Source organism: Hemiscyllium ocellatum, chromosome 18 (assembly GCF_020745735.1).
Source record: "Hemiscyllium ocellatum isolate sHemOce1 chromosome 18, sHemOce1.pat.X.cur, whole genome shotgun sequence".
NCBI classification, from domain to species: domain Eukaryota; kingdom Metazoa; phylum Chordata; class Chondrichthyes; order Orectolobiformes; family Hemiscylliidae; genus Hemiscyllium; species Hemiscyllium ocellatum.
Window position 1 is genome coordinate 32,790,038 of NC_083418.1, and position 24,521 is coordinate 32,814,558.

The 24,521-nt window shown below is 40.2% G+C and overlaps 1 protein-coding gene across 1 annotated transcript in view; it reads right to left on the bottom strand.

The window, feature by feature from the left end:
• Positions 1-2,867: 2,867 nt before the first annotated feature.
• spty2d1 (SPT2 chromatin protein domain containing 1) overlaps positions 2,868-24,521 on the bottom strand; it is a 35,295-nt gene continuing 13,641 nt past the window's right edge. The window contains exons 2-6 of the mRNA XM_060838468.1: positions 20,701-20,815; positions 15,601-17,226; positions 13,954-14,113; positions 6,140-6,217; positions 2,868-4,256 (exon numbers count right to left, since the gene is read on the bottom strand). Of these exons, the coding sequence (XP_060694451.1) occupies positions 4,163-4,256; positions 6,140-6,217; positions 13,954-14,113; positions 15,601-17,226; positions 20,701-20,815 (2,073 nt within the window). The 3' untranslated portion in view covers positions 2,868-4,162. The remainder of the gene's footprint in view (positions 4,257-6,139; positions 6,218-13,953; positions 14,114-15,600; positions 17,227-20,700; positions 20,816-24,521) is intronic.

Below are 24,521 nucleotides of genomic sequence, written 5' to 3' on the forward strand. Positions count from 1 at the left end.
GGAATGCATTTTTAGATTAGATTCCCTACAGTATGGAATAAAGCACTGGTGGTGTTACCGGCTTTCTATTTATGTTTAGGTTTCTGTGGGTTAGTGATATCATTTACTGTTGACATAATTTCCTATGGTAATATCATTTCCTGTTCTTTTTCTCAGTGGCCGGTAAATGGGGTCCAAGTCAATGTGTTTGTTGATAAGAGTTCCGGTTGGAATGCTATGCTTTTAGGAATTCTCATGCGTGTCTCTGTCTAGCTTGTCCCAGTCAAAGTGGTGTCCTTCCTCATCCATATGTAAGGATCCTAGTGAGAGTGGATCATGAGGTTGTGGGGCTAGTTGATGTTCATGTATCCTGGTGGCTAGTTTTCTGCCTGTTGTCCAACTGTTTGTTACGGTTCTGGCAAGGTATTTTGGAAATGATGTTAGTTTTGCTTGTTGTCTGTATAGTGTCTTTCATGTGCATTGGCTGATATTGTAGTGTGTTGGTGAGTTTGTGGGCTACCATGATATCAAGGGGTCTGAGTAGTCTGGCAGTCATTTCCGAGATGTCTTTGATGTAGGGGACAGTGGCTAGGGTGTCTGGACGCATATTGTCGGCTTATTTGGGTTTGTTGTTCAGAAATCGGCAGACTGTGTTCATTGGGTACCCGTTCTTTTTGAATACACTGTATAAGTGATTTTCCTCTGCTCCGTATAGTTCCTCTGTGCTCCAGTGTGTGGTGGCTCATTGGAAATAATGTTCTGATGCAGCTTCATTTGTGGATGTTGTGATGATTGCTTCTGTAGTTCAATATTTGGTCCATTTGTGTTGTTTTCCTGTAGACAGCGGTTTGAAGTTCCCCATTGGCTGTTTGCTCTACAAATACTGTAACAAACACTACATTAGACAGGCAGAAAACTAGCCACGAGGATACGTGATCAACTAGCAACAAAACGACATGACCCACTCTCACTAATATCCTTATATACTTAAGAGGAAGGACAGCACTTCGCCTGGGACAACACATCCAACCTAAGACAAGCCAAACACAGACATGCACAAGAATTCCAAGAGGCATGGCATTCCAACTGGAACTCTATCAACACACACATTGGCTTGGATCCCGTTTACCATCCAGAGAAAAACAACAGGAAATGGTATTGTCATAGGAAATGATGTCACCACAGGAAATTACATCACCAACGCAAGGAAACTCAAACATATAAATAGAAAGCAGGTGACACCACCAGTGCTTCATTCCAAGGGTCACTGAAGATGTTACCTGGTATGGTGATGAAACCTCTGAAAACGAACCTTCAGGAAGACAGCTAACAACCCACATCCATGAACACCAACTAGCCACGAAACGAGACGACCAGCTATCCCTAGTAGCCAAACACTCAGATGACAAACAACACAAATTCGATTGGGACAACACCACTATTATAGGGCAGGCCAAACAGAGAACAGTCAGGGAATTCCTAGAGGCATGGCACTCTTCCACAAATTCTATCAACAGACACATCGAACTAGACCCTATATACCGACCACTGCAGCAGACAGCAACTGACAACCGGAAGCGGCAGATTCAAAACAGTATAAATGCCGGAGGAATCAGCACAGAAGCGCGTCACAGGAGGCTCCCAAGCATTGAAGATGTCACCTAGAAAGGGGATGAAATGTTTGCAACAAAAACTCTCAGCTCGGCGAACAGAACCACAACAACGAACCTTCCAGCTTACCTAGCAAACCTACGTCCAGAACGATAACTTGACTGATTTGGAAACATTACCAAAGCAGCAGCTTTGGTTTGCAAACTAGGAATTCTAGTAACAGAAGAGTTGGATTGACATACAAACTCACAATACACTATTCTAATACTTTCCTTGTCAGTCTCTACTTGATATATTCCATAGACTTGAACTCATCTCAACCTCTGAAACCCATATTGTAACTTTCACTAAGTTCTACTTACCCATTTAATCTTTACTCACTAAACGTAACTGGTATGCTGGTTCAGCAATTCAATTTTAAAATTATTCCGATTTTCAATTTTATCCATGGTCTTTCCTTTCCCCATGGTTCCTCTGACCCTATAACCCTCCATGTTATCAGAGTTTCTCCAATTTTGGCCTTTTCATATTCCATATTTTCAGCACCACTTTCCCTCCCTAAACCTATTCACCCCTCTGCCTTCTTTAAAATTTAAGCATTCCTCTTTGAGCAAGTTTTTGGTATTGGTGTCCACATTCCTGTGCAGCAATTTGGGACATTTCACTTTCAACTGCTATATAAATACAAGGGGCAGTTGTAGAACAAAAGTATAGCATAAATTAACAGATAACCCTTCTTGACTTCCAAAATGACTATTGATCCCAGGCTAATATCTGCCCTATGACAGCAACATCCATTGAATCCTATGTTGTTCAAACAATGCAAATGCCATTTTTAGGCAGGCCAAAAGATAGGGAGACAGATGAAAGTGGGAAAAGGTACAGAGAGAGAGAGAGAGAGAGAGAGAGAGAGGGGGAGAGAGAGAGAGAGAATGTTATGGGGGGAGCTTGCACCTAGCCAATGAACCTTGTATTGAAAACAATAGTTTTGTGCTGTTAAAACTGAACCAATGTTCCACAAGTTTAGCTCTTAGTGACCACTGCTATCCAAATATACTTTGAAAATGTGATGATATTCCACTAAAACAACACATTGGCACTAATTTGCCAACATCAAGATGCAATTGGAAACCATCCATCGAATATCATTCCACACTGAAAAAACATACTCAAGATGAATGAGTCAATCATGTAACAATATGTTGCACCAATTCAAATGTGTATAAATGATCAAAATTGTTTAAGATGACTAAAAGAAGAGATATTACAAGATAATATGATAAACTATGTGATAAAAATTTATTGTAGAGTATCAATTACATTTAATGAGTCTGTACTTGCAATATTCTCAAAAAATTACAAAATGTATTTTATTATACTTTTATTCAACTTTTTTAACCTTTTCACTAGCAAACCTAGCATATAGGTTTGAACAAATCGCACTTCAGAGAACAGTAACCTATTTGGTTTTAGAAAATATTGAGTTCAAAGGTGATGGGAAAGTGCCATTCCATTTCAGGCACCTACTGCCAGCATCAATCATGCCCAAAGGAGGTATGGCACAGTTGGATGCAGAGAAAAGCATTCTATAATATTTCACCAATGTGTCTTCGGCCTCAATCACAGATGAGCAGCAAAATTAGGGAATTGGACCAGAGGACATAAAATTAAAATAGTGAAAACTGAATTTAAAATAGTTGCTAGGAAAAATGTCCTCGCTCAAAAATATCATGGTTTGGAATAATCCACGAGACAGCATAATGGAAACAAAAAAAATTATTTAAAGTCCATATGTTGCTACATTTGAGAGATCTATAAGGATCTGCTTCAATAAGCCAAATAGTCTTACGATCTTTTAATATTTTTCCACTGATCACTTGAAACATTATGGGTTATCGGTGACTGCTGGATGAAACAGGAAACAGTTATGTACTATAAGCTCATGTAATGAGGGAACTTAAACTCATTTTACATTTGGCCAGGAGACAGAGGAGCCATTTCTTCCATGAGCCTGGGATGAATTTGAATTCAGATGTGAGACAGAGACCATGGCTAATACGCCACATCATCCATCTCAAACAAAAATGAAGCTGGGACAAAAAAAAAATCAAATTTTTAAATCAACCAGAGGCATCCAGTAGAAAGTCGAATGATAATTGGTGGTAAATCTTTAAAGCACAAAATGGTTTTGCCTTTAAGCTTGAAATGCAAAAAACATTAACATTATACACATCAATATTTTGGAGCACCCAAAGTCCTTGGCTCCATAAATAAAATTTATGGAATACAGAGAATGAAAGAGCAAATTTGCTGTTGTGACCTTATCCAATGCAGATGATCTAGGAACTGAAAAAAAAAAATTGGCGATGGACCATACAATTATGTAAAATTACTCCAGTTACCAGCAACCTATTTAAATGCTAACTTATATCTTCTATTGAATTGGTCAATCAGCTTAATGAGTTCCACAGTTCACAAAGCAAATTCTTTACTTTAGTGCATATTACTTTTTGTAAATAACCAGATTTTGTATATAAATATAATAAATAAATTTGTGATTTTTTTCAATGAATTAAAGCCTTCGTTTCTTAGCTTTCATCTTCCTTCTTAGTTCTTCTTCCTCTTTCTGCAGCTCTTCTGCATCCTCCATCATACCCAACTGCAAGCTGCAGAGAGAAAGAGGCTCAAAATTTATAAATTGCAAACATTTGGTTTCTTCCTTCAAAATTCTTCCACCTCCTGCTACCATCTTTCAGATCCTCCAGAGTGTCCATTTTTAAGGACAAAGGTAATGAATGGGTAGTTTAATGCCATTAGTTTGCAACTCCAAAGTTTCAAATGCCACTACATTTAAATAAGTTACTAATACTAAGAAAGTTGTTCCTTCAAAAATTTACTTTCATAATAAGCTTCTTGGAACACTTCAGACTACAAAACACCAAAAGCATTTCTGTGGCAAACATATCATTATAGGCCATTACAATAGCAATTTCAGTTTTAATATGAAGCCTCATTAAAATGTGAAATGTCACCAAGTTCAGTAATAGAATGCTCATCTTTGTCTATGGAATGAACTAATATTCCAGGATCTGAGCACACAATTTGACGAGTTCTGAAAATCTGGAATGCTTGGTTTGAAAAGGGTGGAGAAGAGGACCTTTTAAAAATGATCTGGCTAAAATACTTGAAGAGGCAAAGATTTCAGAACTGTGGCGAAAGCAAGGAAATAGGGTGAATTAAACTTCTCAGTAGCAGAAATACTATGGACTAAATGATCGCTTGCTGTAATGCAAGATCCTATGTTTCTATGACAATACATTGATGGAGGTGCCATCTTTTGGTTAAAATCCCATGTATGGTTTGAAGAACAGGCAATCTCCCCTCATGTCTTGATCAATTCTTATTCTTCAACAAAAACAAATGACTTACTTGTTTATCTTATTGCTGTATGTACACTGATTGCTGTGTTCACCTACCTAGCAGTGATCATACATTAATTCATTGCTGAAGTACTTTGGGACACCCAAGAACATAAGGCACTGTGCAAACGCAAGTTTGCCTGTTCGTAAAAATTAAAACCAATTTGCAAAAGGCAAAATGATTAATTTGTTGCAGTCATAAAAATAACAATGCTTGACACCAAGATGCTAATGAGTGGGCATCCCACATTACTGGGTTCAGATTTTTGTCAATCTAGGAGGTATGTACCACACTCCATTTCATGTACACTCCACTTCCAATACCACAGATTAGCTGAAAGGATCAGTCTTAGAGATTTTGCTGTGTGCTTCTGCTAACAGGCATGAGAAGCATGAACAAAATGTGGAGAACAGGTTTTCCAGTAGCTCATTGTTGTACAAGTAAACAGACAACTCGTAAGAGAACTGATGTGCTCCATTAAAGAACAGCTTTTAAGTAACCCAATTACAGATAAATATGAAGTATTAGATTGGGCTCAATAATCTTAGTTACTCAATTCTTTGTATTGGGATTTCCCAAAAGTCTAAGTAATCAATTTAACAGTTGGTGAAACATTAAACCAATTCACCGCAGCTTGGTGCTGAATCAGCTAGAGTGACAATGGAGCTTTCTAATTAGGAAGGTACAGATTAACACTGGTTCTAATGGTTATCCAGTAATCTGCTATCTGAATTGAGTTTTTGCGTATGTTTCTAACAAAACTGTTGAAATTTACACTTGAACAGCCACTTCAGCAAGCTACAAAAGGACAACCTGTACCCAAATAAAGGACTACCCCAACAGAGCTATAGCTCAAAAAGAGAGGACATTGCCAAGGCAAAAGCGTGGCCCATTTAAATTGTGGACTATACCATTAAACAATATGTGTGCTCTGCACTTAAGCACTGAGTACATCTGTCTTTGCAATAAATTAATGCCATCAGTAACAATACAAGAGTAAATGATATGCCTCTTGGAAGGCTGAGAAAGCTGTGATTTACAAGCGTAGAGACTATTGTTAAGCATGGAAAGTCATCAGCAACACAGGTTCCAGGTAGGATCTGGAGTAGTACCAATGCTGAGATTTTACCTTTTGGCTTCTTCCTTCTGTTGTTCTTTCCAGCTACTTTCCATGTATCGCAAAGCATAGTCACTTTCATCCTTATACCTGTAACATAAAACAATGCTCAAAAATCTCACTGGGACCATCAGATTACAAATGCTTTTCAATCTTTGCACTGTAGAAAATGGTTGTGCATGAGTAGCTTTACACCATGAAATTTAATTCTTGCTTTATTACTGCTTGTTTTGCAACATATTGACAGTGCTATGGTGTGAATACATAATACTTGGAACAAAATGATAAGCATTCGAGTTCAACCTGAGTCAACTTCCAGAACTCACATGTCAAATGATCATAAAAATACTCCCTTACCTTCACCAGTTTCAATGACTAGTCACACTAGTTATCTTGGCCCTTCTGCCAGAGATTACCATTAATGTCAACTTTAGAAATACTTTTGTGCTGTGTTAATATTCACTGAAGTGAATTTGAAAGAGTCCAAACCAGTAATTGCTACTAAATTAGCTGAATTAAAATCCTTATAGTCAATGTTCAGATTTTCATTCTATGGACTTGAAGCAGGGTTAAATAATCTCATGGGCAGAATACCTCCCAGTTGCTTTGGCATCATATTTGGCTCCACAAAAGTATAATGAGTTAACATAATCAGTAAGATTTTATAATTCATTATATGTACCAATTACTAAATTCATTGAATACAAACTGAAAGTCCTCTTCTTACCAGACAGTCTTATTAAATTATTTATGCAAGAGGTCCTCGTTTACAGCTGAAGTTTGATTAGATTACTTAGTGTGGAAACAGGCCCTTCGGCCCAACAAGTCCACACCGACCCGCCGAAGCGCAACCCACCCATACCCCTACATTTACCCCTTACCTAACACTACGGGCAATTTAGCATGGCCAATTCACCTGACTCGCACATCTTTGGACTGTGGGAGGAAACCGGAGCACCCGGAGGAAACCCACGCAGACACGGGGAGAATGTGCAAACTCCACACAGTCAGTTGCCTGAGTCGGGAATTGAACCCGGGTCTCAGGCGCTGTGAGACAGCAGTGCTAACCACTGTGCCACCGTGCTGCCCACAAGTTGATTTATTGAAAATTGAGACTTTCAGTAAATCAACTCCAAATGAATCACAGTCCCATAGAAATCAATGTTAAATCTAGAGTTAGGTTATTTCAGACATTTGCTATCCAGAAAATAAATGTTCATAGAGTCATAGAGATGTACAGCATGGAAACAGACCCTTCAGTCCAACCTCTCCATGCCAACCAGATATCCCAACCCAATCTAGTCCCACCTGCCAGCACCCGGCCCATATCCCTCCAAACCCTTGCTATTCATAAGACCCATCCAAATGCTTCTTAAATGTTGCAATTGTACCAGCCTCCACCACAACCTCTAGCAGCTCATTCCGTACACATACCACCCTCTGCGTGAAAAGGTTGCCCCTTAGGTCTCTTTTATATCTTTCCTCTCTCACCCTAAACCTATGCCCTCTAGTCTGGACTCGCCGACCCCAGGGAAAAGACTTTACCTATTTACCTTATCCATGCCGCTCATAATTTTGTAAACCTCTATAAGGTCACCCCTCAGCCTCCGACGCTCCAGGGAAAACAGCCCCAGCCTATTCAGCCTCTCTCTATAGCTCAAATCCTCCAATACTGGCAACATCCTTATAAATCTTTTCTGAACCCTTTCAAGTTTCACAACATCTTTCCAATAGGTATTTTGAATTTTCCAGTACACTCAGACTGCCAGTCAGTCACATGACAGGAACCTGCAAGCAAAACAGCTTTCATTCTCTCAAAGGTATAATACACACATTCAACTTCATAACACAAGGCTCCACCTCGTGGCAGTAATTGGTCAATGCATGTAGCAACTGAAGTCCAGAACCACCTACAGTGACCAACCTCTGGCACCTGGTAGAACCAAGGACTTTAGTGTAAGTTTTGAATGGAAGCACAAGAAAGCAGTGAAACTTCCTATAGGTGGTAACAAATGGAGATTTTAAACATAAGAATAGAGGTGGGATGGGACGGGGGTGGTGGTGGTGGAGAGGAACTGTATTGGGGAAGGGCAGCATTAGAAAGGAAGTGATAGTAGAAGCAAAATGGGAATCAGCCCACAGCAGGAGATCCCCCTCTTGGGGTAGCAACTGACTTGGGGGACCTTACAAGTGAAAATAGAGGGTTGTAACAGAAGCTGGGGTAAGGAAGACTCCAGGATCGAAGCTACAAAATGCTTAAAGAGATAGACAAGGTAGACTTATAAGAAAGGGAAAAGACCTTATTTATTTATCCTATCCATGTCCCTAGTGATTATATAAACCTCTAAGGTCACCCCTCAGCCTCCAATACGCCAGGGAAAACAGCCCCAGCCTATTCAGCTCTCCCTGTAACTCAATGTTTAAAATATTTCCTGAGGTTGAAAAGTCTAAAACTGGAGGCACAGTTTAAAAATATGGGGGGGGGGGGGGTTGTCATTTATACTGGGGATAAAGGAGAAATTATTTTATGTAGAAGGTTGTGAATTTTTGGAATTGTCTACCACGGAGATCTGCGGAGTTTCAGTCTCTGAGTGTGTTTACGGTAGAGATTAATAGATTTCTGATTGCCAGTAGCATACAGGGCTTAGGGAGTACAGTTAGGAAAGGACAATGAAGAGTTTGATCAGCTAGTTCAACGGGGTGAATGGCTTACTCCTGTTCGAGAGAACTAGCCTCAGCTTCTGGATTATTAATCCAGTGACATGATCACACCACTGTCTTCCTCCCAAAATAACTACGTCAGTATGTGTTGTGGATTCCCAGCTCTTTGTAGTGTGCTGAGGAGTTTTGTATACCAAGCTCTAATCCCGCCAGTTAATCCAGTGGAATTCAAATCCATTGATACTGAAGATGGGTGGCCTTGTTCTCAGTTCTGCTTAAGCCATGTTAATTTTGCACCTCTCAGTTTATGCTAAGCACCTGGTTTATAGAAAGGCAGTCAACGTCCCAGATATTGCATTAATCAGGAGGATGAAACAAAAGAAAACATTCTGGCAAACAATACTCAAATCGAGTATGTGTGCTCAGATAAAAATACAGAATGATTTAAAGCTCTCGTTATGTTCTTCCATCAAGTACTTTGAAGATTAGTTGCAAAAAGTAATTAAAGCCTTTTCTGTTTCTAACCTTCCTCTAATAACATTCTGCAGTACATTAAATATTAAGATTTTGATAGTAGTTATCTCTGGAGGAAATCAACCTTGACAAACACAGAAGATAGCAGGAGTCGGCCGTGCAGGCATGGTCCACCACTGAATATGATCATAGTTGATAGTCTATGTCAGTACACTGTTCCTGCTTTCCGCCCATACCTTTTGATCTCTTTAGCCCTCAAAACTAAATCCACGTCTTTCTTGAAAAAATTCAATGTGTTGGCCCCAATTACATTCTGTGGCATACAATTCCACAGGCTCACCACTCTCTGGATGAAGAGAGTTATCATTTCAGTCCTAAATGGCCTAACTCATCTCACTAGACTGTGACCCCTGCTGTTAACTTACAGCAACTATGAAGTGGATTGAAATTGCTCAGTCTGGATGGGTTTATGAATAGGAGGGTTCAGAGGGATATCAAAGAGTCATAGAGATGTACAGCATGGAAACAGACTCTTCGGTCCAACTCATCCATGCCAACCAGATATCCTGACCTAATCTAGTCCCATTTGCCAGCACTTGGTCCATATCCCTCTAAACCCTTCCTGTTCATGTACCCATTCAGATGCCTTTTAAATGCTGCAATTATACCAGCCTCCATCACATCCTCTGGCAGTTCATTCCATACACGCAACACCCTCTGCATAAAAAAGTTGCCCCCAGGTCCCTTTTACATTTCTCCCCTTCACCCTAAACATATATCAGCTAGTTCTGGACACCCCCATGCAAGGGAAAAGACCTTGTCTATTTGTCCTATACATGCCCCTCATGATTTTATAAACCTCTAAGGTCACCCCCAGCCTGCTCAGCCTCTCCCTGTAACTGAAACCCTCCAACCCTGACAACATCCTTGTAAATCTTTTCAGAACCCTTTCAAGTTTCACAACATCCTTTCTACAGAAAGGAAACCAGAATTGCATACAATATTCCAAAGGCAGTCGAACCAATATCCTTAACAGCTATAACAAGACCTCCCAAACTCTTTTCTCAATGCCCTGACTAATAAAGGAAAGCATACCAAATGTCTTCTTCACTATCCCATGTTCCTGCAACTCCAAGGTCTCTTTGTTCAGTAACATTCCCCAGGACCTTACCATTAATTGTACAAACATACATAGTCATTTCAAGTATCATCCTTATAACATCAGAAAGACAGCTTTCATTCCTGAGGTTGCATGAACTTGAACGGGACCAATGCACTAAACACATGTATAATTTATTATCAATATGATACTTTAAAATACCTGCAGAGACACAAAGGTCTTCAGTTTTCATCACATATTAGAAATAGTCGTCATAATTCTTTTACTCTTGCAGTAAAACCAGAAAATAAAAAAGGGAACTACAAATAGCACAGCAGAGCAAAAGCAGCTTCTGTGAGTTCCTCCTTTGAAAACCACAATAACTGGTGTTGCTTCAGCTGGAGGAATATGGTATAGCTCTTTCCTCAGCATGTGGTTTCTGAAATACCACATAATATTACAATTTAACTTTTCCTTTTTTAAACTTAACTCCTCTCCTCATTGTTTTCTGAAACAACACTCTTACATAGAATCGCCTATTTGACAGTATCTCAACCTAGAATCCATTTCTCGTGCAGTAGCCTGAGTTTATCAGATGCCATCCATATGCACTTCCCGGAAGCAGTTATATAACAGCATTCAGGAAAGGAATTCAGGACAATTTTTCCTTCTCAATCACTCAGAAGTGCAAAGGCCAAGTATAACGGTCTAGATTAGCTAGCTCAGCACATAGCAGGAGCAAAAACAACTTTCTCATCTGGAAGGGTTCAATGCTTTTACCTAAACAAATTTCAGGTGATAGGAACAAAGAAGGCAATTTAGCTTCATAACCTTGTTTTATCATTCAATTAGACTATATTGATCGACACCTCAACTCCATTCGCCTGGTTTCACATATCTCCATACCCTGACCTGAAAGTACACTCAGTTTCAAAATGTCGATTGAGCTAGCCTCAATATCATTTTTGGGAAGACAGTTCCAGCTTCCTAATTCAATGAAGAATGGAGGGCACTGCCAGAAGCAACATCAAGCATACCAAAAAATGAGCGGTCAACCTGCTAAAACTATAAAACAGGACTATTTGCATGCCAAAAAGCAAATGCATCAGGCAATAGACAGGATTAAGTGATCCCACACCAAAGATCAGATCTAAGTTCTGAAGTCCTGCTAAATCTAGTAATGCCAGGGACCCGGGTTTGATTCCAGCCTCAGGCGACTGTCTGTGTGGGGTTTGCACATTTTCCCTGTATCTGCGGGGGTTTCCTCCAGGTGCTCTGGTTTCCTCCCACATTCCAGGTGCAGGTTAGGTGAACAAATGATGCTAAATTGCCCATAATTTTCAGGAATATGTAGGTTAGATGCATTGGTCAGGGGTAAATGTAGAGTAATTGAGTAGAGGAATAGGTTTGGGTGTGTTACTCTTTGGAGAGTTGGTATGGACTTTGTGGGTCAAAGGGCCTGTTTCCACACTGTAGGAATTCTATGATTTCCTAGTTGACAAGACAATAACAGGAGGCGGCCCCACAAATGATCTTCATCCCCAGTGATGGGGAAGCTTTGCTTATCAGGACATAGACTAGGTTGAAGTATTTGCATCCAGAAGAGCCAAGTGGATGATCCATTTTGGCCTCCTCCTGAGGCCCCCAACTTCACAGACACCAGTCTCCAACCAATTCAATTCACTCTACCTTACATCAAGAAACAGCTAAAGGCATGGAATGTTGCAAAGGCAATCAGCCCTGACAATATTTCAGCATAGTTCTGGAGCATAAATCTTCAGTACTTTGTGTCCCCGAGACAAGATGCTGGCAGCTGAGTATGGAAAACCACCAGGTATGTTGTGTGCCCAAAATGCAGGACAAATTTAACCTGGTCAATTATAGTCTACTCATGAACATTAATAAAGAGATGGAAGGAGTCATTGACAGTGCTAACAAATGGCAGTATCAAAGGAATAACCTGCTTGCTGATGTGCAGCTTGGTTCCACCAAGGCCACTTGGCTCCTGACCTTATTATAGCCTTGGTCAAATGTGGTCAAAAAAGCTGAATTCCAGAGGTGAGATGAAATAACAGTTTGACATCAAGGCAGCATTTGACTGAGTGTGGCACCTTGAGAAAAACTGAAGTCAATGGGAATCGGCGATAAGCCCTCCACTGATTTGAGTCATATGTAGCACAAAGAAAGAAAGTTGGGAATATTGGAGGTTGATCATTTCAGCAACTGCAGGAGTTTTACATGGTACTGTCTCAGGTCTAATCATCTTCACCCCAATGACGTTCATTCGATCAACAGGTCAGAGAGGAAATTTCAATTTTCAGTACCATTCAAAACTCCTCAGATACTGAAGCAGCCCATGTCCATGTGCAGTAAGATTTGGACAACATTGGGTTTCACTTGATAAGTGGCAAATGTCATTCGCCCCATGCAAGTGCCAGGCAATACTCTTCTCAAATAAGAGAATCTAACCATCACCCTTGGCATTATCATTGCTGAATACCCCCTATCAAGATTCTGGGGATAACCATTAACCAGAAACTGATTGACAGCAACTATTTAAATATGGTGGCTGCAACAGCAAGTCAGGGCTAGAAATTCTGCAGCATTTAACTCACTTCCTTTCCAGAGCCTGTCTGCCACATACAAAGGCACAAGTCAAAAGTGTGATGGAGAACTGTCTACTCATCTGATGAGTACAACTAACTCCAATAGCCAAGAAGTTTGACCCCATCCAGGACAAACTAACCAACTTGACTGGCACTTCACTCATCACCATCACAGCTGCAGGAGTGTGTATCACCTACAAGATACACTGCAGTAACATATTAAGGCTGTCACCATACCTCAGGCAAAGGGAAGAGTTTGAGAAGTAGCATCCTGCATGGTAACCTCAGCTGGTGTATGAATTAAACCTATGCTGTTGGCATCACTCTGCAGTACAAACCAGCCATCCAGTTACAGAGTTACTGATTCACTTGGATAAGCAGAACTAATATAGTGCAAAAGGCAGCTATTTGGCTCATTGCTCTGCATTGGATTAATGTCTTTGATTTATTAATTCAGAAGTCATGGTTTACAGCAACTGGCTGAAGGAAAGGTTCTTTAGGCTTTTCTTCAGATTTAAACCGAGTTTGCTCACTGCAAGAATAAGCAGGTTCTGGGCTGGGTCAGCACATTTCTTTTCCTCCCTAAGTTGTTTCCAGCTTTAAGCTGCTCAATATCTTGAGAACCAATCTCTGAGTTGTTGGCAAGCAAATGATCGGTTATTGATGCCTATAACTAGCTCACAGACCAATCAAGCTCATCACCAACAACAGTTACATCAGTACAAACTCAATTCCGGATCACCTACAATCCGTACTTCTATCATTCAAATAGTTATCACAATGTCTGCCGTGGGTATCTGATTACTTCCTTTCAAAGCTGCACCCTCTCTTTCAAATATTTATTTTAATAAATAGTTGTTTCATTTGAGTGTATAGCTTTTAAGAACACAAAAACAAAAGGAAATGGTCCTTACAAAAGTCAAACATTTCTATGCCTATAAAAATATGCTCCATAATTCAACTCATCACAGTATAGTGTGCCTTACCTTGTGCGGTCATATCCAAAGATTGCCTTGATATGTCTTGAGATTTCATCTTGTGATACCCCAGAATCATCAATGAAATCATCCATTTCCGAATCATATTCATCATCATCCTCCTCCAGTCTCCGCCTATAGGATATAGGCATAGGTGGCCTTGTAGGAGCTAGTGCAGCATAGAAACAAAATTAATGCAACTTTACAATACGTATATAGACAATGCCAGTTAATGGGCACAGATCACCACATCTCTCAACCCCCCCTAATGATAAATCTAAATCTGTTTGATCCTTATATATAGCTTCCCTATAAATTCCAGACAAAACTTTACCATTTCAGAATGTGAGCATATTATCATCTATCAAGTTTTAACTCTTGCTAAAGATCAGTCAAGAACAAATAATAGAGCAAGCGAAAGAGCTGCCATTTTGAACTCTACATTCAGTACTTTCTCAGCAGTCTTGCTCGGCTTCCCAGCAGGGCCCATGTACAAGTTGAGCTATTTGAATGCAGCTAAAGGGCAGAGGCCAGATTACAATCCTAACTATTAATCTGGCTAAGATTATCAAACAAAGAAAAGAAAATGAACCTTGCATCTTCTAGCCTGTGTAATATAATGGACTCGATAGACTGTAAAGGTGACTTTACCTATAAATTCTTTGCAGGAACTTCGATTGTCTTCCAATCTAAAGATTCCCATGCAGCCACACTGAGAAAGCATATCTGTAATTTACTTTTGTTTTCTGAATTCGTTTTCCCATACATTTTCTCAAATTCACTGGCACATAACAGATCCCATTGAAAGTAAATCCTGGAGGCAATATTTGTTTCAAAGCAAGTTGCTCATAGTCCTGTTGTATTATGAGCAGAGAATGCACAAATTTTCCTTAATAGCAAAATTCAATTTCCTACAATATCAAAAGCTAAACATATAAGGGTCTACAAAAGTTTGGTTCATTCGCACTGTCAAGATTCATGGTAATTCTCAATGGGAATATTTATGTGAACAGATGAATGACCACGTATGCTACAAAGTAGCGATTTAAATATCTCAACGGGCAGAAAAATAGATACAACCTCAGGGGAGAAAAGGTGGTTTACAACCTTCTGGACTTAGTATCGAGCACTTTACAACCTCTGAACTTAATATAAGAATTCAACATCTTCAAATTCTGAACATATTATCATTCCTTCCCTTTCTTTTAGCTTTACTAGTTACATTCTCTGTCACCATGTCATCTCTTCCCTCTCCACACCTCAGTGCATCTTTCTGTTCCTTCCAGTTTGGTAGTTAAACATTGTTCTGCCATCCTCGTAATCCGATCACTTAATTGTGAACTATCAACATGCTTTCTTCCCCAGCACTCCGCCACACCCACTCCTCTTCCCCCTCTTCCCAACAATATAGCGTAAATGCTGCCCCTCCACAGTTCACATCAGCTCAGAGTCATTGAGACTCGAACATTAGCTTGCTTTCTCTCCATGGATGCTGCCTGACTTGCTGCGATCTCTAGCATTTTGTTTTCAGTCGAGAAATAAATGGTTATCGAAGTCTGCTTTCCTTTCCCCCTAATAAGTTCCAAGTGATTGAACACTACATTAGATACAAATTATTTCTTTTTAGCAACATTTGATATTATCTATTAGAAGTACCTGATGGATGTGCCAATGATCTGTAGCCTGGTGGTGCCGATCTTACATTGTTCATCTGCCCACTGTTGGGACGCGATGTGAAGTTCTTTGAAGATATTGTTTCTGATACAACAGTACATTTAGGTTTTGGCACTTCAACTCTGCTTCCAGGTCGCCCAGCATCAGTGCTTGGATGCCATCCAGAAAAGGAAACAGAAGAATTTCCGGACCTTACTGATCCAGAACCAGCTACCCGTACCGATGTACTCATGCCTCTTGATTGCACAGACCCAGAGTTACATGTATTACTCTGCCTAGGAGGTCCAGAATTGCTTGTATCTTTAGATCGCATGGAATCTGAGCCCCCTATCTTGCTGGGACGGGAAGCTCCATAATTAACTGCACTACCGGATTTATGTTGACCTAAGTTGCTCAATCGTGTGTGGTCTGAACTGGCTGGTCGTTTTTGGCTTAAGTTACTGGAACCTTTGGACCGTTCAGAAGCTGACCTACTTGTGCTTTTGGAGTGCAATGCATTTGAACCACTTGTCCTTTCATGCTTTACGGAGGAAACATCATTTTTCCTGGCTGAAGTTGAGAGTTCAGCTCTTCTCTGACTGTTTTTTGAAGACACTGCAGAATGAATTCCATTTGATCCAGGTTTCAATCCTTTGCTTGGCGTTTGTGAGCTAATTCCAGATTTTGCTGAGCTGTTTAGGACAGGTTTTCCAACATTACTACTGGAATTTTTGGAAATAGAATGTCCAATTCCTACTAAAGACCTGGATTTTTCCTGTGTAGGTGTTTTGTAAGACACTGAAGATGAAGATTTTTCACTTGATGCAGTTTTTGGCTTCTTGTGAACTCCATGAACAGATGTTGCTGAGTTACTCTCTCTGAATAAATTAAGTTTCTCTCCTGGGTCTCGTACCAATTTTGTGTTTTTACTGTCTTTAGTTGAAGATTCTTTCTTGGATGAGCTAGTTGGATGTGATAAAGTGCTCTCTTTCTCAGGTTTCCTTTTGTCATTTTGTTTTTGTCGTTTGCGTTCTAAAAATTCAATTTCTTTCAGTTCCTCTGCTGTGTACAGCTTCTCCTCTACTTTTTTAATTGGCTTTAGCTCTACTGGCTCAAACTGCTTTTTCTCAGCCAACTTCAGGAGATCGGAGAAGTTCATGGGTGCTGACGGTGGTTTCTTTGGAACTTTAGATTTTTTAGCCTCCCTGAACAATTGTTCAGGTTCCTTAGTTGGTGTCTCAAGTTCTTTGCAGAGTCTCTTAGGCTCCTTACTTGATACCACAGGCTCTCTGTGTTGATGCTTACGCCGTTTAACTGGTACCTCCATGTGTTGCTGTTTTACTGGTCTCTCATGCATAGGTTCTTCAAATTCTTCAGAATCCTCTACTTCAGATAGTTCATCTTCGCCCTGTGTCTCATCATAGTAATAATCTTCATTATAATCATCCATTATCTGGTCCTTTGCCTCATCATCAGAAGTTTTCTTTTTGCTTTTCTGTTCCACAGGAATACCATCATAGCCTCTGAAGTTGTCTTTCGTACGGGTAGCCATCGCTCTTGCTTTACGATCATGTTTTAATGCAACTCGCTTTGCAAGTAACTCCGCCTTCCTCCGTCTTTCTTCTAAATCTACATTAAAAATGATTAAAGGTTTGAAGTTGGCCCCTGAACAAAGCACTGAGCACAGCAAGTCTATTAAAACCAAAGATTAAACTCTGATGTGCATATTGAATAAACCAGCTAAAAATACCAGCATCGTGGCCATTTTGATTTTCTACTGTAAAACCTCACACATTGGTCTCAATTACTAGGGATGGTTATTCTTTTTTCTAAGAATAAAAACATAAACACATACCAAGAGTATTCTTGTGGTTTTTCTTGCCACCCAAAACCCTCTTATGCCCTGCCAATGAGTTCCAGTAATGTCATCACCCAGCTGCTACATTACCACTCTATTTTAAATGCCAATCATTGCTTCAAGCTGAAGCACTACACAACTCAAAAAATCACGCCGGGACACTCAGGTTGAGGATAGCCCATTGTGTTAAATAGCGCCAGGGTTTTTAAATGGTTTGGTAGGATCTACATTATTTTCTTATTCAAACTTTCCTCAGACTTTATTACTTCAGATCATAATGCTTTAAATATAAACCATTATTTTTAGTGTGAGTTATCATTCTGTGATGCAAATTACCAAGAGATCTTACTAGATTATGTGAATGGACAAAACTCTAGAAAAATCAGAGTTCAATACAAACAAGTGAGAAGTCATCCACTTTGGACCCAAAGAGGATAAATCACAGTATAGGTACTGACGAAATAAAGAAAAGCAAGAAACTGAGCAGCTCCAGAGAGATTTACATGTCCAGATAAATAGTTATCTTTTCAACTGAACTCTCCAAGTCTGCAATCACTTGATTAAACTAAGTTGAAGAAGTGGTTACTCAAATATAGAAAAGGATGTTTGGTTTTGCAACAAATAAATTACGAATAAGAAACTATGATAAATAAATGGATTCTCAAATATTTTATTGTACGCTTTTTAACAGAAGGTCAGATTGCATTTGTACTTACAGGGTCAAATTTTAGATGTTTGGTCTTGCAAATTGATTACATCCATTTGACAAAACTGAACTAACCTTGCTTATTCTCACACTACAGCCTTGATTTTTTTTTGTGGGCAATTTGCATAAACCAGCTAAAATGGAATGGAGTTTGGAATTTTTTTGCAGGCACACAAGCCGTTGACCTGATGTCAGTGCAAACTTTACAACTAATGACAGTATTACATGCTAAAGGCCATTTAAGTCACTGATTTGGATCTAGGAAGCTAGTAAGAGTTGAACTGCTGGCATTTTATTTCTAAAGAATATCACCACTGCTAAGATCAAGAATATAGGAACTGGTGTAAGTCATTCAGCCTGTCCACCACTCAATAAAACCATATCAGACTGCATCTTTGCCTTGGTTCCATATTCTTTAATAATTATGTCTAAAAAACAATAATCATAGTACTGAAATTTATAATTGAGCTTTTTATTATAGGGAATGCAACAGTGGAAAGAACAGCTGTAGAATTCTGTTTTCATTAATGCTTACATCAGTGGATAACACAGCTCCAATAATATTACGCTACCTCAGAGCAGAATCAGAGCCAGAAGCATATACTTTTGTTCTCTATTTACTGGCAAATCTTTTAATCATCCTAAACATCCCAATTAGATCATCCCTTAATCTTATTTATTGAACTTCCTATATTACTTCAAATATTAGAGTCATAGAGATGTACAGCATGGAAACAGACTCTATGGTCCAACCTGTCCATGCCGACCAGATATCCCAACCCAATCTAGTCCCACCTGCCAGCACCTGGTCCATATCCCTCTAAATCCTTCCTATTCATATACCCATCCAAATGCCTTTTAAATGTTGCAATTGTACCAGCCTCCATCACTTCCTCTGGCAGTTCATTCCATATCCGTACTACCCTCTGTGTGAAAAAGTTGCCCCTTAGGTCTCGTTTATATTTTTCCCCTCTCACCCTAAACCTATGCCCTCTAGTTCTGGACTCCACCACCACAGGGAAAAGACTCTGTCTATTTACCCTATCCATGCCCCTCGATTTTGTAAACCTCTATAAGGTCCTCAGCCTCCGACACTCCAGGGAAAACACCCCAGCATGTTCAGCCTCTCCCTATAGCTCAAATCCTCTAACCAAGGCAACATTCTTGTAAATCTTTTCTGAACCCTTTCAAGTTTCACAACATCTTTCCAACAGGAAGGAGACCAGAATTGCACGCAATATTCCAACAGTGGCCTAACCAATATCCTGTACAGCCGCAACATGACCTCCCAACTCCTGTACTCAATACTCTGACCAATAAAAGAAAGCATATCAAATGTCTTCTTCACTATCCTATCTATCTGTGACTCCACTTTCAAGGAGCTATGAACCTCCACTCCAAGGTGTCTTTGTTCAGCAATGCTCCCTAGGACCTTACCATTAAGTATATAAGTCCTGCTAAGATTTGCTTTCTCAAAACGCAGCACCTCTGAATTAAACTCCATCTACCACTTCTCAGCCCATTGCCCCATCTGGTCCAGATTCTGTTGTAATCAGAGGTAACCCTCTTTGCTGTCCACTACACCTCCAATTTTGGTGTCATCTGCAAACTTACTAACTGTTCCTCTTATGCTCACATCCAAATCATTTATATAAATGATAAAAAAGTAGTGGACCCAGCACCGATTCTTGTGGCACTCCACTGGTCACAGGCCTCCAGTCTGAAAAACCACCCTCCACCACCACCACCACCCTTTGGGCCAGTCCTGTATTCAAATTGCTAGTTCTCTATGTATTCCATGAGATCGAACCTTGCTCTGTAAGTCAGTCACTCAGCCCCTAATGACAGATTCCAGCAACTTCCCTACAGTGTGTTTAAATTGCTAGATCTGCAATTTCCTAATTTAACTCTCCTATCCTCTTTAAATAGTGGTGAGGGCTTAACCTAGATGTGCTATCTTCTGGCTTAGGTGGCCTAATAGAGCAATCACCTCACTCATCAGACTAAAGGGGCTCTCCTATTATCATTTGACTGTCGTAGCACAGCTTGGCTGCATGGCTGGTTTTTGATGCAGAGTGATGACAACAGCGCAGGTTCAATCCCCACACTGGCAGAGGTAACTGTGAAGATCCTGCCTTCTAAACCTCACCAGAAGAATGGTCATTTTCAAGTTAAACTCACCACCAGCTGACTGTAATGACAGAGCAGCTCTAAGGCCCTCAGGGACTCTGGCAACTTTAGCTTCTTTAGGGCAATTGCCAGTAAAACTGGCATGAATCAGCACCCACAACGGAGATGGAAAGGAAAAAGTATAGCACCTGCACAGACAACACCTTTTTTGTTTAACTATGATACAATTAAAAACTATTTTGCTGCTTTGAATGACACTGCTAACATATCCCACCAGTTCTCAAATTTGCTCGTGATTTCTATCCTCAAAAATCAGTTATTGGAGGCTGGTAAATACACTGCAGACAGCTGAACAAAATGTAGCAGGAGCTTGGTTACAATAGAAGTCAAATACTAATTATTAGCATACCTTTATTTTTTAACTCTTCTTCTCTGCGTTTGAGGAATGCTTGCACCGCAGTAGATTGCACCACTTTCACTTGTGGCTTTTTCTTCAGAGGTTTCACTGACAAACTGTAACGCTTCTATTAGGAAAAGAGAAAAAAGAAAACGGCAATAAGATGCCAAGTAGAAATCAGCCTAGCTACATCTTTGGAGAATGGTGGCTGTTAGTATTGTAAAGTAAATATCTAGGTATAAACAGTGTCAAGCTATCCCTGTGATATTTTGCCAAAAAAACATCACCTTTCATACACCTTGTGTTCAAGTCAGTTCTAGCTTTTCAGCAGTCAAATCTCAAATTCTGAATTTAAGTATAACCCCGAAGATGTTAATGATCCAATTTCATTGTAATGAGAGGTACTACTGGTTTTAAAAAAAAGCTTAAAACATTTATTCAAACAAGTTTTATATTTATTTATTTAAGCACATGGTGAGGACAGTGCAGGAGAGAGAGAAAGAGAGAACCTGCACAGTTACTGCTTTTGCTGTTTTTGAATTCACGTGTCGCTGGACATCAGAGTGCATCTGGAAAAATTAACAAACAGTGAATTTCACAACTAATCTTGGAAGAACTGGTTTGGGCGGACTTTACAACACAGAATCAGATAAGTTAATTGTTGTTTTAAGTCTGTCCAAGAGAAAGACTGTAGTAGTGAGTACAGCGAGTTCTTTCTTGATTATATGGTTTTGGACATAAGTCTCTTGATTAAACTTAAAATATAAGCCATAGCTCTTAATTTAACCTGGTGCAGTGTTTTGTAGAGGAATAAGACGGTGCTATTTTCTGGGTCTGTAGATTGTGAAGGAGCAAAAATGGCCTTTGCAGTGATATGTACTTCTTGTCAGATGTGGGAGTTTAAAGAGAGTTTAAGGGTTACTGTGGATTATATCTGCCACAAATGCTGTTGATTGCAAATCTTATCAGATCGAGTGGATTGGTTGGAGAGACAGATAGAAGCAATGAGGAATTTGCAACAGCAACAGTATGTGATGGATGGCAGTTATAGAAAGGGGGGAAAGTCTCAAATACAGTCACATAGATGGGTTAACTCCAAGAAGGGTAACAGAGGTAGGCAGCTAGAGCAGGAGTCTTTTGTGGATATACCCATTTCAAACAGGTATGCTGTTTTGGAAAATGTAGGGGGTGATGGATTCTCAGCAGAACGTAGCACGAACAGCCAAGTTTCTGGTATTGAAACTGGCTCTAATGCAATGAGGGGTATGTCGGCTTCCAAGAGATCAATTGTGTTAGGGGATTCTGTAGTCAGAGGTACAGACAGACGTTTCTGTGGCCAACAGAAAAAAAGCAGAATGGTGTGTTGTTTCCCTGGTGCCAGGATCAAAGATGTCTCAGAGGGTGCAGAATGTTCTCACGGGGGAGAGGGGCCAGCAAGAGGTTATTGTCCACATTGGAACCAATGGTATAGGAAGGGAAAAGGTTGAGATTCTGAAGGGAGATTACAGAGAGTTAGGCAGAAATGTAAAAAGGAGGTCCTCAAGGGTAGTAACATCTGGATTACTCCCAGTGCTATGAGCTAGTGAGGGCAGGAATAGAAGGATAGAGCAGATGAATGCACGGCTAGGGTAAATAGACAGAGTCTTTTCCCTGGAATCGGGGAGTCCAGATCTAGAGGGCATAGGTTCAGGGTGAGAGGGGAAAGATATAAGGGAGACCTAAGGGGCAGCTTTTTCATGCAGAGGGTGGTACATGCATGGAATGAGCTGTCAGAGGATGTGGAGGAGGCTGGTACAATTGCAACATTTAAGAGGCATTTGGATTGGTATAAGAATAGGAAGGGTTTGGAGGGATATGGGGCGGGTGCTGGCAGGTGGGACTAGATTGGGTTGGGATATCTGGTCGCCGTAGACAGGTTGGACCAAAGGGTATGTTTCCATGCTGTACATCTCTATGACTCTATAAATAAAAGCAATCTGATGATTAATAATTATGGTATGATTAATTACTCAGTGATGCTGGTTTTGACTCCATTACCGGTGCTTTATTTGCATTTCACTGGACCCAAATCATGCCTTACAAACATTATCTGCATAGATGTTGGTTCCATAAGCTTTGGCCCAAAAAAGCTTGAATCTTACATGAGAATATGGTGAACAAACAAAATCAAAGTAGTTCTACCACCTGCCCATGATGAAAAACAAGGCACAAAGATGCAAGGCCTGACAAGATTAGTGGTCAATTCCCAGCCTGCATCAGGTTACATTAGATTAGATTACCTGCAGCGTGAAAAAAAAGAGGCCCTTCGGCCCAACCAGTCCACACCAACCCTCCAAAGAGCAACCCACCCAGACCCGTTTCCCTACACCTAACACTGCGGGCCATTTAGTATGGCCAATTCACCTAACCTGCACATTTTTGGACTGTGGGAGGAAACCGGAGCACCTGGAGAAAACCCACACAGACACGGGAAGAATGTGCAAACTCCACACAGACAGTTGCCTGAGGCGGGAATTGAACCCGGGCCTCTGGCGCTGTGAGGCAACATCACCTGACCTGCACATCTTTGGACAAGCAGATCTCAAACTGAGGAAACCTAGTCGCGTAAATGGGTCCCTAACAACATTCAAAGGGAAAATGGTATTTATTCCACCACAAACAGATGAACACAAATATACAAATTCAGAGGAGCATACCATTCAACCCCTCAAGCCTGCATCGACATTCAATAAGATCATGACTGATCTGATCATTCCATATTCCTGCCTTCCCCAGTATCCTACTGCACCCCCACGCATCCCCAGCTTATTAAGAACCTATCCATCATTGATGGATAGTGAGTTCCAAACACAGTTGGTTCTGATATAGTAGTTCCATTCTCATGCAATCTTACATTAAGAAAACCGCACAATAGCCACGCCTTTTAAACTAGTAGGGCTGGAATCCATTGTAACCAATACAGATAAGGAAAGTTTGCCTTCTACAAATAATGGCCTAAATTCTCCAATCACTTTAAAGCCAATTCTCATTGAGGGAACATGCACTATAGTAGAACTGGCTCTACTCGCAAACCTGAGAAAAAAGTTTGCTTTATCCGTTTAAATGGATGATCCCTTTGTTTTTAAATAGTCAACCTAGTTCTAGATTTTCCAACAAAAGGAAATATTCTTTCCACACACACCTGTCAAAACCACAAGATCTTACACGTTTCGATTGACTCACTTCTTAAGGTTTTAAACTCCAGTAGATACAAACCTAATCTATGCAATCCTTCTTCATAAGGCAACTCACCCATTCCAGATACTGATCTAATAAATCTTCCCCCAACTACTTCCAATGCGTTTAAAATCTTTCCATAAGACCATACGAAATAGGAACAGGAGTAGGGCATCCTTGAGCCTGCTCTGCCATTCAGGAGGAGGATGGCTGATCAAACATTCCATTTTCCTGTGTTTTCTCCGTAACCTTGGTTTCACCTAATGATCAAAACTTTATTCATCTCAGCCTTAAATATACACATGGCCTAACACTAACAGCTTTCCCTGTCAAAGAATTCCAAAGATTCTTAACCATCAGAAGAAATTCCTCACCTGTTTTATCCAGAGGCCATGTAGTCTGGTCCTAGACTCTCCCATGAGGGGAAACGCCCTCTCAACATTTACCCTATCAAGCCCCTTCAGAACCCTATATGTTTCAATGAGATTACTCACTAGAGTTTAGAGAAATGAGAGGCAATGTCCCAATCTGTTCAGCTTTTGCTCACAAGACAATCCCTCCATACCGGAGATCGTCCTAGTGACCTTCTCTGAAATGCCTCCAATGGAATTATGCCT